Source organism: Dreissena polymorpha, chromosome 9 (genome assembly GCF_020536995.1).
Source record: "Dreissena polymorpha isolate Duluth1 chromosome 9, UMN_Dpol_1.0, whole genome shotgun sequence".
In the NCBI taxonomy this organism is placed as follows: domain Eukaryota; kingdom Metazoa; phylum Mollusca; class Bivalvia; order Myida; family Dreissenidae; genus Dreissena; species Dreissena polymorpha.
The window spans coordinates 33,991,822-34,009,833 of NC_068363.1; the positions used below are offsets into that span (position 1 = coordinate 33,991,822).

At 31.4% G+C, this 18,012-nt stretch overlaps 1 protein-coding gene across 7 annotated transcripts in view; it reads left to right on the plus strand.

The window, feature by feature from the left end:
- The first annotated feature begins 1,072 nt into the window (after window positions 1-1,072).
- Window positions 1,073-18,012, plus strand: part of LOC127846389 (uncharacterized) — a 97,798-nt gene continuing 80,858 nt past the window's right edge. For 6 of the 7 annotated variants that reach the window (XM_052377595.1, XM_052377596.1, XM_052377599.1 and 3 more), the window contains exons 1-4: window positions 1,073-1,260; window positions 13,083-13,216; window positions 13,617-13,755; window positions 15,199-15,333. In XM_052377595.1, coding sequence (XP_052233555.1) covers window positions 1,194-1,260; window positions 13,083-13,216; window positions 13,617-13,755; window positions 15,199-15,333 — 475 coding nt within the window. In that variant the 5' untranslated portion in view covers window positions 1,073-1,193. The remainder of the gene's footprint in view (window positions 1,261-13,082; window positions 13,217-13,616; window positions 13,756-15,198; window positions 15,334-18,012) is intronic. The other variant, XM_052377602.1, reaches the window with a different exon arrangement.

The following is an 18,012-nucleotide window of genomic DNA, read 5'->3' on the forward strand; positions in this document are numbered from 1 at the left end:
AATGTGTGTAAAGTGTCATCCTCTATAGCCTGTTTTATCCGCACAGGCTTATCAGGGACAACACTTTCTGCCATAACTGGAATTTTGTTTAGAAAAGACTTCATATTCACAAAAAATCCATACAAATGGAAAGCGTAGTCCCTAATAACCCTGTGCTGACTGCACAGGCTAATGTGGCAGGATACTTTACATGTGCATTAAGACCAGTTTTCCCAGAACGAGGCTCTATTACTACCAATCTGGTTCTACAATTTGGTAACGACTGTTCTCGATCTATTTGGTCTTTGTTGCTTCAGATACAGTTTTCTAAGTTTAAGGTTTTCGTTTTTTGTCGCGTTGCATTTAAAAAGTATTTACTTTAGTTTATTTCTTTGTGCAATGCATCTAGAGTGTTATCCTACCAGGGCTTAGATTTATTTCGGAGGGATATACTAAGAATTCTTTAAGGGGCCTTTTCACAGATTTTGGCATTTTTTTTAACTTATTCATTAAATGCTTTATATTGATAAATGTAAACATTGGATCGTAAAAGCTCCAGTAAAAAATCAAGAAAAAAAATTAAAAAAGGAAAAGAACATTGCCCGGAGCAGGTTTCGAACCAGTGACCCCTGGAGTCCTGCCAGATTCCTGAAGTAAAAACGCTTTAGCCTACTGAGCTATTCCGCCGAGTACACATTCTTGACGTATTTTATACCTTATATAAGCAATCTTCGTAGTTTCACAAAATTTAACGACAAAAACAGAACTCTCCAAATTATTCAATCGTTTCGCGTTGCAACGCTTTATAATTTTTAGGATTTAAAATCGTCAAAAGATGCATATATTGGCTATATTAGAGCATGGTTAATGTTCAGTATTACTGTTTCCTCACAAATATCATAACTAAAACGAAAACTTACGAATCTGAAACAACTTTTTTCAATTTTGTCAATTTACCAAAGCGTGAAAAGATCCCTTTATATGCACACGTCTATTTATAAAGTATACGTTTCCGAAGTCACTCACGTGCGCCATCTATCTAGCCTCACAGCCAATTTACATATCATTTGTATAATCGTGTTAGACAGCACATTTCTACGTGATCATTCATGGATGCAATATATTAAATATAATGATGATGTGTATTAAGATTTGAGTTGATAAATAGACATTTAATTGTTATTAACGCTAGAACATAATGTAATGTTCTCACAATGTATACACTTCAAACGACAACTTTGTTTTTATTCGGATTTTTTTTAAATTCACGCAAAGTCGCAGGTATGATTTCATCTTTCATGATTGTTATTGGAACTTGTATCATTTTCATGATGATGAATAATATTCATATTCACGATAATATTCATTGCTAGGTGTAAATATGAGTAATACTGAATTTCATTTCAATAAAGCGTTTTGTACTATTATTCCAAAGTTTTTTTTTTAGATAGACACATTCTTAATAAAGCCCCCCGATATGCTAGTGGTTAAGGTGTCATCGAATTACCCAGAATTAGATAATTTTTGGTATATAGGTAGAACCATATGTTGTGGATAGAAAAATAAAATAAAATCATGGGTCACCGTTGTTGTTCATTTTTTATTCGCCTTTGAACAACAAGCATATTTCAGCACAAGAACAATTCACCAATAAGGTAAGAACATACAAACTAGAGTAAATTAATGAGAACAGTGTTGAAAACAACCTTTATTTCTCACAAAATATGTACTACTGATTTAATTTGACTGTAAATTAAGTTTTTTTAAACATGAATCGATTCATTCATGTTTTTATCAATTATTAAACATCAACAAAAACAACAAAATTTCACATATGAAAATAAATAAAATGCATCAAAGTCATTTTTATTTTAACATGCCTTCCTCCTCCCAGATTTTTTCCAAATTTACCTAAATGCTTAATGACTTATAAATTAATACAAATATAAAAAGAAAACAATAGGTCACCGTTGTCGTTTGTTCACAAATGCAGTTTAACTGCATGTATTTAAATGCAGTTTAAAAACACAGTGAAAACCATGTACATGGTGCAGGTCAAAACACATACTACTACATGTATTGCTGTTTGCCAATGAAAAAGTAGATTTAAATATAAATGAAAACATAAATTATGTGTAGCAAGATGAGTAAAAGAAGAATAATACAGTAACGAACTGAAAACAAGATGTATACAATATATTAAAAGGGCATATCAAAGGTATTGAGTGTAATTATTGACATGACTTGACCAATGTTTTTATGTATGTAAATCAATGCAAAAGAAGATTTAAATTTAAGTGACAACACAAATTATGTGTAGAAAGATCAAACAAATATGAGTTTATACTGAACCAAACAAAAAACAAGATAATTGAATACTTTTAAAGGGACATTCCACTTTTTTTGAAATTCTTGACATGACTTTACCAATGTATTATTGTATGCAAATGTAGATTTGAATATAATGAATATACAAATTATAAATGATGTATATCAAGATCATTACATTAGGTTAATTAAGTATTCAATTAAAACCAATACGTATACAATACACTTAAAGGGGCAAATCAACGGTATTAATTGTGATTCTTGATATGACTTCACCAATTCACGGCATATCATTCATATGAAATAATGTATATAAACGCAGTACAATATTATTGGATTTGCTAGAAAAAATCACTATATTTAGGTAGAAATATTTAGATTGCATTGCATTCGTGTAATATGACGTTATGTGTGTATTATAAATAGGTGTCAGGTGCCTTACCGGCGTACCTTCAAATACTTTGCTTAACGATTGACGGGCCTGTCAAGGCCTTAGTGTACATCAATGTGTTTTTTAATCAATTGCGTACCAAAAAAAGCAATGATATTTTTTGGAATAATATTGGTCAGAGCGAAATAAGTTAAGCTAAAAACAAAAATGCAAGTCTTATATTCACGTGCGGCAAGGTGCACCAACATCCGCATATGGTTCAGAAGTATCCGAGCGTCGTGGATAAAAAATTTAAATTCATCAGATAGTCTATGTAGTAAATTATCTCAAACAACTCTACATACAATTTGATATCTTAAGCCGTTGTTTGAGAAATTAAAGTCTTCTGATTTATTTTTAAGCATACCATAAAACGCACATACCGATTTTTATTTGATTTTATATATAATTTGATGGCATGGTTTTAATATATGATGATTCAATGACAAATTGCTTAATTTGAAGAAAAGCTATCCGTTTAAAGGTCGTTCTTGCGACACAAACATTTTAAGTTATAAGGAAGTATTGACTGTTTTCCGTAATGAGATTCTTGCTTGTTGTTACAAACACGCGATAAAAAAAGGTTTTTGTAGTCGCAGGAATGATGGTTGATTCTTACTGTGTTATTTAGGGGCTACACATTGTTTATCAATTTTCTAAACTTCATAAAAGGTTATTTCTTGGTAGCATTCCCTTATTGACAATGCATCCCGTTTTTATTCGAATATCCAAAAAAGCATACACTTATTGCGCAACCGGTGTTACAGTCAAAACAAATTTGCGTAAAACTCAACTGCCGTGAACGTCCTTAAATGCAATCCGTGTTAATATGTTTAAAGTAAATTTGTAAATGCCACTTAATAGAGAGATAGATTTAGTTATTCGCCTCTAAAACGGCTCGTTTGAAGGTATTTCATGTTAGATCTCGTTTATATAACAACTAAATAAGATTTATCATTGATTAAATTACGCTTGACAATCATCACCTCGTTAAAACGAGATAATTTGCTAAATGTATATTGTTTATACATATAATGTATAATTATATACACCTTCTTTGAATATTTGCGTTTTCTCCGATAACCCCCCCCCTTTTGCCTCTGCTCGTATTATTAATCGGAATCTTTGTCATATTTAATTATTTAACACAACTCATTCCTATAAATTTATTTGTACTTGATTTATTTCAACACAACTTTTTTATTTTCATTGTGTCACGTGATTTGCTATTAATGTTTATGTACATATATGTATGTTCACATGGGCCTATGGCCTACTGATTTTGAAATAAAATCTTCTTTTGTTATATTTGTTGTTTACATAAATGTTTTCTTGATGGAATGACTGGCAAAATTAAGCCAATAAAGAATATATTAATTTACTTTAGCCAAACCGATTTGACTGATTTGTCGTCGCTTTAAGACATGATAAAATTATAATAGTGAAACAGTTATAGAAGGTTTATATGTTATTGAAGTGAAGATAATTTCAACAAAAAGTATTTGGCAACTTGGATCATATTAATTTACACACACGTACATTTTTGAATGCGGTATACTATCTTTCCGTTTACATGTCTTTCCAAGTGACGAAGTAGACATGTTAAGGTTTAATCATTCAATTAAATCGAAGCAGTGTAAGTCAAAGTAAATACATACTTGGAATAATAATTATCCAAGTTGGACTCATAGTATTGTCATTGAATCGCACTGTAAGACTATATAGTAACATACATGATATATACACTAAGGGCGCAAACATACGGCATAAACAGTATTGCAATATATTGCGATAAAGAAAACCCGTATTGAAAAAATAATGTTTAAAGTTTATATGAAACGGAGAGTAACCTGATTTTATTATTCTTATTGTATAATCTGCTTCTTTACTCTTTCTGTGAGTTTCTTTTCTTAAACATGCTGATGAAAAAGTATAAGATTTATTTTTGCAAGCTGTCATAGCAATTATCTATAAAAGGATTTTGGCCTGAATAGAAACATGGTTTTCATGTATCAACAGTAGCAAAACAGCCTATTATACATTTTACATGTGATCATTCTACTTTTGATGTTTGTAATGGCATAGTGCGAAATACATAATAATTTAGCGCCTACTAATGCAAACTATTGTTCTGTAATTAATCAATCAATAAATCGTTCAATGGGCTTCTAAAATGAAGTTACATAATAAAAGCATTGTATTTGTTTGTTTAAGAATGTGTTTGCAAATAAGTTTAAAACTCCGCTTGATCAATTTAATAAAGAGAGAAACGGATGGATGCTAGTTTCATATGCTTTGCTAATAACAAATCAAGTTCGGCTAGAGCTTATTTACGAAGTTTTAATTAAAAATGCGATTCAACAAAACCGTACCACGTTACGATATATATTATAGAATGTGTTATCCTCAATATATTTTAATGTACCGCGGTAAACCAATTTACAGGTATTTTGTTGCAAACCTAATATGAACAACCATGAACTTTTTATTTACATTCACGAAATTGAATGGAAACTTTTTTAGCAAACTTATTACACAATCTATATCCAAGCTATATACAACATATATTATATGTTCCTTAGCCACAATGATACTATAATGAGCATGCAATGTAACAAAATTGCAGATTTATTAATAAGTCTTACAGAAGTCAGTATACACTTTAGTCTCTCGCTCCAGATCCATATAGCATTCAACTGGGGGGGGGGGCGCATACGATTTGTTTCACTGTTGGACTAGGGGGCTGTAAGTGTTCAATGAATTGTCATATTTTAATTAATTGATTTTAACAAATGGTGCTTTCAACATACAGAAGTTAAATTAAACGTTTGTGTAAAATATGTATAACCTTTGTGTTTAATGTTGATCTTAATGTTTATAAAGAAACACAATATTCATGTGTTTTTTTCTAACCTAGCAAGGCTGTTACATTCAGTTGTGTTATTCTGGTATGTTTAGAATTTAAACAATTTGACAAGTTATTTAACCTTAAGATGCAGTTTTTAATTTATTACAAATAACCATGTCAAACATGGTTTTTGAATTGTCTTTAAAAAAGTAAAGAATCATTTAAAGGTATTCATGTATATGACGTAATCGCCAATGGCATGCAAAACGTACAAAAACTAGCTTGCTTAATTAAAACAATGTTTTTCTAACCACGATTTACATATTAATTACCTTAAGTTTTGAACTTTTTATCACCGGGTAAGCAATTGCATTTTCAATTAATACTATTTACATTTTATCACGCTTTTTATAAGCGCTGATAAACAAGGGTTATTCAAAAATAAATGAGACCAACAGTATTAATGTTCATTTTGAAAACAATTATGTTTGCACAAAACAATTTAATTGAATTCGGTGAATTAAAAGAAAATGATACAGTCTTTTTGAACTGCATTTTACGTTGAATCTTCAAAATAATAATTCAATTTTACTTCAACATTTTTATCCACGGACCAAACGCCTCCTATCCATCTGTCGGGAAATTCTGCGGAACAACGCCACCAATGGGATTTAAGTCGCGGTCGAACTCTGTCAGTATTGTCTTCTCTACAGACTCCGGCGTTGGTGAAAGGGGTTTCAATCTGACGTACACATTTTCCTTACAAGGCAATACTCATTATTATAATGCTCCCCTTTGTGCGTCGATTAAAAAATGTTCTTAATCACAATGTTCTCTTTTTCATATCTACATAACCTCTCGATTTTCTTTTATTACATTTATTTTTCTTCTACGTGTTTCTGATGATTTACATGCACAGGTCCGTTCCATCGTGGTGGCGAGATCCACAGATCCACGGATCGCTATTTCGATATCACTTGTCAGGTCATTCACGTAGTTAAATATTCATAAGCATAGTTTGGCCATCTTATAGCGAATAACAGGCTACTGCCTTGTGTTTTTGTGATATATCAGGCATGGCTTAGAATAATATAACGGCGAGGCTTGCCTGATATATGTGTTCTGATATTTTTGGTCAAAACGGGGGATACATTTACCAAAATGACTTATTTACATATTCAGAAAGCTACATGTATACACGCTAAAATTAAGATGTTTCCAAAATTTATCAGTTTAAGGTTAAAATGGCTGATTTAGAAATGCACAAAAACACAAAAATAAACATTTCAAATTCTTGATTTATATCTATGTTAATCAATTATGTTAATACATTTTTAATAAGTCGTCAAGTGCATAAATAAATCAGAAACATATGGTTTTATAGTTTGATATACTTAATACTTCTCAAGAATAAGGACAAAAAATAAACATTATAAAATGTATATTGGTTACCACGAAAACACCTTAAATAATTCAAACAATTGAAATTTTGTGTTTGCAATCACTTTTTAACTGTTGTTTGTTAAATAAATGATATATTGAAATATACATTCTTCCATACTAAATGCAGGTACAAAGTCATCTCAATAGATATAGACTCTTGTGGTTATTTGCGCTAAGTTCGTTTGCAGTACATTTGGATCGGATAAGATTACCTACATCTACCAAATTTTAACAAATTAAATGACACTGCAAAATATGTCTTACAAACTGTACCATATTTCAAAATTTGAATCTACTGTTTTCCAAAAAATCATCAGTGATTGTTTACATAGAATCTCAATGTTTTAATTGTACTGTAACCAAGGAAACCAAGATCTATACCCAACATTATTATTTGAAAGATGTGAAAATAAAAAAATGTATTTAAAAGACTTGAACATTAAATATTATGTTAATTTAATCTTGTAAACAAAATCAATGTAATTACAAGTTGTTTTTTTAAATCTCTTAGCTGTTCAGATTTAATTGTAATTCAATTATTATATACATCTTTAAAGCAATGAAACAGATCCCATTAAATTAAGTACATACATAGACAAACATAATGTTCTCAGATTTGTTCAATGTTCATTTAATTGTACAATTAATTTACACATGGCTATCTTAAAACCTATTAAACGACAATACATTCAGGAATCATCAATGTGTTAGTTGCATGAAAATGATCACAACTTTGTGGTCACAATGGTTACCATTGTAAAAATTAAAAATGCATTCAGTTGTTTTAAGTTGACATATAATGTAAGAATGGAATTAAAGTTATAAAAACTGCATAATAAAATGAGTATAGGTAAAATGTCTTGTTCATTAAAACATAATTTATAAATATGAGTCAGGTCTTGAGGCAGTTAACTCTTAAATCTACAATTGTTGCAGTACAATATCATAGACTGCTCATGATTTGAATATGCAACAACAACTAGGTGTAAAATGCGTTATTAATCACATATTGTTGGACTAGCTACATCTGCAAGTGGAATAGACGGGAATAGTTCCTTTTGCACATCATTCTTATTCTTCCTATTATAGCACAGGCATTGAGAAGAGAGACGTAGTGTTTCCTGTTGGATTGGTATACAATAGGTTATGAAACAAGAAGGTCAAGTATTCCTTGACATCTTCTGCACATTGATCCTGTCTTGCTGTTTATCTTCCAGCTGACAGCTGATGTTATTCTGTGTAAAACAAAAATGAGATGTAATCAGTTTTTATTAAATTAAGCAAATTGAGGGTCATTATGCTGCTAAATGGCAATATAAAATTCAAATTGCACATTCACTTTTATACAGTTACAGACAATGAGTATAGGGGAATATCCTGATAGGAATTTCTCCAATACAAAACTGTATTTTTTTTTAAACACATTTAGGTGGGAAATATTAATGATTAAGTGATGAAATTTCACAATCAATTATAATAAAACAAATAAAAACTTCATTTATTAACTAAATGTAAACCAAATATTAAGAACTGGAAAATGTCAAGGTAGCAACAACCGCATCATCGGAAATCAGGGGAGAAAATTTTCAGATATGCAAATGAGTACTGACCTCAAGACCCCTACTTACTATTACGCGTTTCAGCGACAAAATGCGACTATTCCGAATGATAATATATTAAATCATGCAAAGGGAAGTGGTTATAGTTGACGTATTCAATGAAAACGAAACCGGAAAGTTAAACAAGCAGGAAAAAAACTTGCACGGAAGGGAGGTAACCTGCTCCCAAAACAAAAGTTCACGCGCGCAACACAGCAAATTAACACACATTTTGCAAGGTATTCGAGGTAATATTTAATTTGCAATGTCAAGTTTGTTTCAAATCAGATTAATTTACCACTTGCAATAAACAAATACTGTTACTACGTGTATATTATTGGAAAAATATTGTATATATATTCCGACCACTTTCATCCCAAAAATTGTTCGTACCCGTGTTTTAAACGATCACAATGATTAACTTCTTTAACTTTGTTAGCGTAGAAAGCATCATTTGTATGTCCCTTCCCATGGGGGAAACATATTGTTTTGTGCCGTCTGTCTGTCTGTCAGTTTGTTAAACAACTTAAACATTTTGGCATTGACATAACATTTGAGTTTTGTCTAGACTTGAGCTCTGTTGAGCCATTGCAGACAGCAACTTCATGTTTGGCATTCAAATGTATGTAGCGGTTTCACAAACTCATCTTGTTTTCAAATTAACATTTTAGTACGTTATTTCGGGACCACATGTCTTGACTTTGTAATAATAGTTCTAGTTCGTGTCAAAAATTGAGTAAACTTATAAAAATAGAGATGGTAATAACTTAACTATGTTAAATAAATAGATTTATGAATTATTGATATGAGGCTTTTATTTTCATAGACAAGCTAAACATCATGAGAAAAAAACACACAATATTTTTCTCCTATTGTGCTGGTAGTGGGTGGGGAAAAGCAATACCATTTGTAAACCATATACTCATGTGTATTACTAATTTATTAGTATATATGTATGCTGTGTGTCTTCAAACATATTTCTTGATGCAACTAATATCATTTATAAGATAGTTATTGAAATGATGAGACTAATCATTGTTTTTCCTGCTATTTTTATATTTTCTGATATTTCCACACGCCCCCCAAAGATCTTTGATAGGCGAAAAATAAACTAATTCAACAGCTTGGATTGAATGTTTCAGTTGGAATTTGTTCATACATAACTGGCATACAAATAAAGCACTAGTTTTAGTTCACACTGTTTTACATTGCTAAAATTACATATGGGGTCAGATTTTCATGCAAAAATAAATACAGCAGAATTTATATAGCCTTTTTTCTCAACTTCTTTGTTTTTTTGTTTTCTGTTTATATGGTCAAACTATACATTTTTATTTTCCACACAAGTCACAGATTCAGAAAAAAAGTTTTGTACATAATATTTAACTATTAAAAATAGGTGGTTGTTGCTAGTCAGGGTCGCCATTTTTACTTTCGTTTTCAGTTGTAAATATGTTGTTTTTTGTAAATATTTTGGACATTTAACATAAAAAATGAATTTGATTTAAAGAATAACACCTACCTTTTCAAAGAAGAGTTCAATCCAGACAGTATTATTAGCATCGAGCTGAAATCGGTATCTCAACATATGTTGAAAAATTGTGTGTGGCTATAAATATTCGGTGGCCGACATTGGTACAATGGAAGTAATAAATCAGCCAATTGACATTAAAAGGTCAAAATCAACTATTTGTTTGCTAAACAATTCTTTCAAGGAATAGGCTATGCCAATATTTATATTACTTACAGACAACCTAAGGCAATTTATACAAAATTCAGCGCAAGTTTAGCGACGTCATTTCGAATGAGTTTTCTCATAATGACGCTTGCCGAATTAGTACCAACAGTCTCAGAACACGACACATATTATAAAAAAGATCCGGCAGTAACCTGTTTTTCTGTTTATCATACCCCAGGCTCTATGTCCTCGAATCGTAAAGAAATAATGAAACAATCGCTATAAAGTTGCACATTTAGCGGTAAATACTATGATTTATGTCGTTTGACGTGTTAATAAAGACGCCACGAGAAATTGCGCTTAATGTTTGTAAAACAGGTTTTTTGCCGTTTGTGTTGCAGTTTGTGTTTAAAATATATTACATCTTGGTATCAACTTGTTTTTTTTTAATATGATTAACTTTTACTAAAAATGATTACTTTAAAGTTGATTCTGAGTGTTATGATCTACCTCCTATCGTCGACTGATATAATAGCTTCCTGTTGAACTGATTTAACAAAATATATATTGCAACGTTATATCAGGCAGATACCAATTCAGCGATATGATAAAAATACATTTTACCTATCTTTTTGATGCATCAATTGTTATATCCATATGTTTAAAATTGCTCAAATAATTAATGCATGTAAGATTGTTCCGAATGCAAACTATTGAGTTTTGAAATTTGAAACGCAATTCTTAATTTGGTAAATATGACGTTAACAAAGCCTATCTCCAAATAACAGTTCTCCAGAATGTCATGTCCTGATTAAAAGCAGGCAAAAAAACATGCTTCATGTACAAAGTCTCATTACCACGCGAAATAAATGGGCTTTAATACTTGATAAACGAATAAGCATTACACTTTGCAGTGCAATTTTGAAAGAGTACGGCAAACAATTTCTCTAAATTAAACACATTTTTCAACCGTCACTATTGCTATAATTTTTGATATAATAATTTGGACTCGATAAATAACTCCCGTATTTCGTCCAAAGAAGTGTGCTATGCATACTACGTATTGCGATTAAACATATGTGTAACCTAATTCGATAGGATGACAAGTCCGATGAAATGTTCATTGAGATTTTATTCTGCTAATTAATAATTCAACAAAATATTTTAATTGTTAAGATACATTCAGTAACTTTCGATATCGTAAAATATTGCAGTTCAATAATTAAACATACGGCGGGCGGCGAGGCCCTTACGGGCCTGCCCCGCGATTTACAATTTAAATGAATACGCTGTATACGCTAGTTGAACTCGAGCTAGAATTTTTTATACTAAATGGTTGCCTATGGATCTGATAGCTACAACAAACATGTTGGTCGTGGAAATTGGATTCAATTTCGTAACGCCAAACTGTCTTAAATGTTTAGTCTGTTATAAGACAATTGTTCAGGTTCAATGTCGCAAAAATGTTTTACATTTGAAGTCTATTGTAAAACAATGTTTCACATTTGAAATATTCGTCGCAGATGATATCGATCCACTTTAATCAATGTAGTACGTAACAGATGGTTTTAACATGTTATGAAAAAATTTAATTCCGTTTTTTAATCCAAGTCAAAACCAAAATAACTGTGACTTTCTATATCTAGGCTTATTCATGCAACCTGGACGGTTGGTTGATTTAGGTTTTGTACTGATACATTTCCATTTGATAGCTTTGTGCTGACTTCAACATATGGTTTTTCGATACTTTCCTTCTTATCTTAAATTCCGATCATTACGCTACTCATTGTAAAATTGATTGCCAGTCCTTAACAACGAATCTGTGTTCGTATACTCTTTGTGTTATATAGAACTGTATATTTCGTAAATGTTCTGTAGTTAGTTTGGTAAAATAATTAGAGTTGAAAAAAGACACATTGTTTAACTTAATTTTTATGTAGTTTAGTTACGACAGGTGATTGTAAAGCTCCAAGGTGTATGTTATGGTACTTGATGTATAGCATTATGTCGTGTTTTAATTTATCAATATAAACATGTTCCTTTTTCTACTATATACAGAGCTTCATAGTTTTGTAAAGCAGTTTTGAAAATAAAAATAACGTAAAAATACGTTCGACGGGGATCATTGTTTTATATAAGTCACACAACTGCTCTTTATCTCCTTGATTGGTATGTGCATGGCCAAAGTAATTAAAAACGGTCGCCGTGGTGTAATGGATATGGTGTCCGCCTAGCGACTGGGAGGTCAAGGGTTCGATCCCCACCGTGGGAGCGTTCTTTAGATCACCACCAAAGACACCAAGTACTGGTTCTATGCCCAGGAAACGGATTCGAGAGCGTTTATATAAGCCAAAGGCTTTCGATGCAATCGAGCTAAAATAAATAGGTTTAAACTAAAGTAATTGATACTTGGTGGTTAGCTTGACTAACATGTAACATGACATTAGTGCACAATGATTCAACATTTACCAAACACCGCTCTTTATGTGTATATTGTTCGATCATTCCTATTTATTAAAATAAGCATGACTTATCTAATCTATTTCTACATAAAACATGAAAAATACATTCGTAATTACCATTCAGAATAGTAACCGTGCCTACGGACTTTCTAACACTTGCTCATTGGCCGAAAATTATTTGGCATAACATACTTATGATAAATACATAAAATTCAGAAAATCGATGTTTCCATTATATATGACATAATATTGCCAATTATGCATCACACATATACGTTAATAGATGAATTAAGAATCATTAAACATATATTTTCAGGTATGATTTATATGGGCTGTTATCAAGATAGCAAAGAAAACCGAGTCCTGGCAGATTATGATTACCATTCTAATTCGAATTCACCAACCGAGTGTTCAAACAACTGCAGAAACTACAAGTTTTTCGGAGTGGAGGTTGGTTGTATATTTAACGTAGGAAATGTATAGCGTAGACATTAACTCAATACAAAGGTATCCAAAAATATAAATAAAATCTTTTAGCAATGAAAACTTACTATATAATATTATGTTTAATCCGAATCCCTTTGTTTTCCTATTTGTTGTACATTTTGTGTTTAAACTTTGTATTATTGTTGTGATTGTATAAAGTATACCATACGCGTACTGCACCTTAATATTGTCTTTAACCTGAAGATTGGCAGAAATATGTCATCTAAGCATGCGTACATTTACTAATAAAAAACTGAAACAGATGTGATCCCTTTGAACAGTAAGATATTAAGACAATTTAATATTGCTTATTCGTAGTCAACGGCAATGCTATCAATATTTAATTGTATCTGATTGCAATTAGGCGTGGAGTCATTGCCTTTGTGGTAATACGATTAATTCTGCAACCCAAGTACCAGAGTCAGAGTGTACGCGAATTTGTCCGGGCGAAACAAGCAAGAGATGTGGCGATCATTGGAGGATTAATCTCTACAGGCATTGGGGTAAATGTAGAGATTTTAACTAGATTTTAAGTACTTAATACGTGTTTAATCACGTAAGATTATACACATAGTGGAACGCCTGTCGGATTATAAGTCATATTTGGTTATGAATGTAACCGCTTTTACTTGTATTTATGATTTAAACAGTCTAACAGGGTTAAACAATTGTTCTATTTGGGAAAGCTTACCAGTTTACATGTGTAACAGGCATGTTTGCGACGTTGAATTATAAATAGTAATACATTTATATATATTGTTTATATGTATAACTAAATACATTTTTTCAAACTGGCCGTGAAAGTCTATAACTATCTCTTGAAATGTTTTTTTTTTCATATACTCAGCATCAATTTAAGAGGAAATTATAGATACATCTTTAGTTTAATCATCAGATTGCAGCTAATTGGCAAAGTATTGCACAATGAATCACCATAGTACATTTGATTTAATTAATGTGGAAATTAACTAATCCCCAGATACAAACAACGTTATGTCACATGATTACCTCATGTATCTACTAGCGAAACAAGTTTTCACTAAGGTGAAAAAAAATCATTTGGCGTTAACTGGTCTAAACATACCGCCTTTTTAATGAGATTTAGGGACAAATCGCTTCGTTATGAACTATTTACTTCAAACGTGACAAATGCGTAGAAAAGGCTAACTCCTACATGCAAATAACAGTTTGTACGGGTTACGGGGATAACCACTACTTTCCATTTGGTATTTTGTTATTGTATAATCTACCCACAAGCGAGAACGGACTTTAACGCTGATTGTTAATTGCACGTATATTGAGAATAACCTAGCATTTAATGGAAATGTAATAGCTCTTGTAATTTCGTATAACAAGCGCGTAGTCAGCACGCTCACATACTTGTGCGTATTCATTATCAATCTGTCCTGTCTGATTAAGTTTTAAACTATTATGCCTACAACGCATGAACCGGTTGTGTCAGAAACGAAATATTGATTTATTAAATTTGGGTCACTAAACCACTTAAAAAATAGACGTATTTACTGTATATAAAAAAGAAACTAATTAATGCTCTTCACGAATCAATAGAATATACAAAATGTATTAATTAAAATAATGTTAAATTCACATATAAGAAACATTGAACAAACACGGAAATAGTTGACATCTGTTGACTTATTTTCATAGTGCAATCTAAATGCATTGCACAATCGCTCAGTTGCACTCATGTGTATACTTCATTGAAAGATAAAGTAAATATGCAGTGATCATCTAAACAAAATTTGGGTATTAGTGGTTTTTATTTTATATATTAAGACAATTTGCATTTGCTCATCTCTCAATAATGTCCGTTCAAGTAATTAGACGTATTTTAAAGCCAGTGTCAAGTAATTGTAACATACGACGAAATTGTATACATGTTCTTACTATCAAATTATGAATACACCACTAGTTTTCGTTTTTAGGCTGCCCACTCGGAAGTTACAGTGTTAAATGTTCCAAGCAATGCCATTGCCGTGTGAGTTCATGCGACGATGTTACGGGTGCATGTGGAAATGGTGGCTGTAAAGACGGATGGAAAGGAATAGCGTGTAATGAAAGTAAGTTGTCAATTAATATTAATAAAACAAAACCATACACATACACAAAACAAAAATCTGACATAAGCAAATAAGAAAGGTAGCATCCGCTTAAAGTACTCCAGAAATCTGAGAACATATTAACCATTTGTTATCGTAGAAAGCATCATTTGTATGTCCCTTCCCATGGGGGAAACATATTGTTTTGTGCCGTCTGTCTGTCTGTCAGTTTGTTAAACAACTTAACATTTTGGCATTGACATAACTTTTGAGTTTTGTCTAGACTTGAGCTCTGTTGAGCCATTGCAGACAGCAACTTCATGTTTGGCATTCAAATGTATGTAGCGGTTTCACAAACTCATCTTGTTTTCAAATTAACATTTTAGTACGTTATTTCAGGACCACATGTTTCGACTTTGTAATTATAGTTCTAGAGTGTGTCAAATATTGAGTAAACAGTTAACTTATAAAAATAGAGATGGTAATAACTTAACTATGTTAAAAAATAGATTTATGAATTATTGATATGAGGCTTTTATTTTCATAGACAAGCTAAAAATCATGAGATAAAACACACAATATTTTTCTCTTATTGTGCTGGTAGTGGGTGGGGAAAAGCAATACCATTTGTAAACCATACACTCATGTGTATTACTAATTTATTACTATAATTGTATGCTGTGTGTCTTCAAACATATTTATTGATGCAACTAATATCATTTATAAGATAGTTATTGAAATGATGAGACTAATCATTGTTTTTCCTGCTATTTCTATATTTTCTGATATTTCCAAACGCCCCAAAGGTCTTTGATAGGCGACAAATAAACTAGTTCAACAGCTTGGATTGAATGTTACAGTTGGAATTTGTTCATACATAACTGGCATACAAATAAAGCACTAGTATTAGTTCACACTGTTTTACATTACTAAAATTACATATGGGGTCAGATTTTCATGCAAAATTAAATACAGCAGAATTTATATAGCCTTTTTTCTCAACTTCTATTCCGTCAATTGTTTTTTTGTTTTCTGTTTATATGGTCAAACTATACATTTTTATTTTCCACACAAGTCACAGATTCAGAAAAAAAAAATTGTACATAATATTTAACTATTAAAAATAGGTGGTTGTTGCTAGTCAGGGTCGCCATTTTTACTTTCGTTTTCAGTTGTAAATATGTTGTTTTTTGTAAATATTTTGGACATTTAACATAAAAAGTGAATTTGATTTAAAGAATAACACCTACCTTTTCAAAGAAGAGTTCAATCCAAACAGTATTATTAGCATCGAGCTGAAACCGGTATCTCAACATATGTTGAAAAATTGTGTGTGGCTATAAATATTCGGTGGCCGACATTGGTTAAAGTGAAGTAATAACTCAGCCAATTGACATTAAAATGTCAAAATCAACTATTTGTTTGCTAAACAATTCTTTCACTAGGCTATGCCAATATTTATATTACTTACATAAGATAAATGGTAAAATCACAGACAACCTTAGACAATTTATACAAAATTCAGCGCAAGTTTAGCGACGTCATTTCGAATGAGTTTTCTCATAATGACGCTTGCCGAATAAGTACCAAAAGTCTCAGAACACGACACATATTATTAAAAAGATCCGGCAGTAACCTGTTTTCCTGTTTATCATACCTCAGGCTCCATGTCCCCGAATCGTCAAGAAATAATGAAACAATCGCTATAAAGTTGCTTTTTTAGCGGGAAATACTATGATTTATGTCGTTTGACGTGTTAATAAAGACGCCACGAGCAATTGCTCTTAATGTTTGTAAAACAGAATTTTTTGCTGTTTGTGTTGCAGATTGTGTTTAAAATATATTACATCTTGGTATCAACTTGTTTTTATGTTGAATATGATTCACTGTTACTAAAAATGATTATTTTAAAGTTGATTCTGAGAGTTATGATCTACCTCCTATCGTCGACTGATATAATAGCTTCCTGTTGAACTGATTTAACTAAATATATATTGCAACGTTATATCAGGCATATATCAATGCAGCGATATGATAAAAATACGTTTAACCTATCTTTTTGATGCATCAAGTGTTATATCCATATGTTTAACATTGCTCAAATAATTATTGCATGTAAGATTGTTCCGAATGCGAACTATTGAGTTTTGAAATTTGAAAGGCAAAAAGCATGCTTCATACACAACGTCTCATTACCACGCGAAATGAATGGGCTTAAATACTTGATAACCGAATAAGCATTACACTTTGCAGTGCAATTTTGATAGAGTACGACTAACCTTTTCTCTAAATTAAACACATTTTTCAGCCGTCACTATTGCTATAATTGTTGATATAATAATTTGGACTCGATAAATAACTCCCGTATTTCGTCCAAAGAAGTGTGCTATGCATGCTACTTATTGCGATTAAACATATGTGTAACATAATTCGATAGGATGACAAGTCCGATGAAATGTTCATTGAGATTGTATTCTGCTAATTAATAATTCCACAAAATATTTTAATTGTTTAGATACATTCAGTAACTTTCGATATCGTAAAATATTGCGGTCCAGTAATTAAAAATACGGCGGGCTGCGAGGCCCTTACGGGCCTGCCCCGCGATTTACAATTTAAATGAATCCGATGTATATGCTAGTTGAACTCGAGCTAGAATTTGTTATACTAAATGGTTGCCTATGGATCTGATAGCTACAA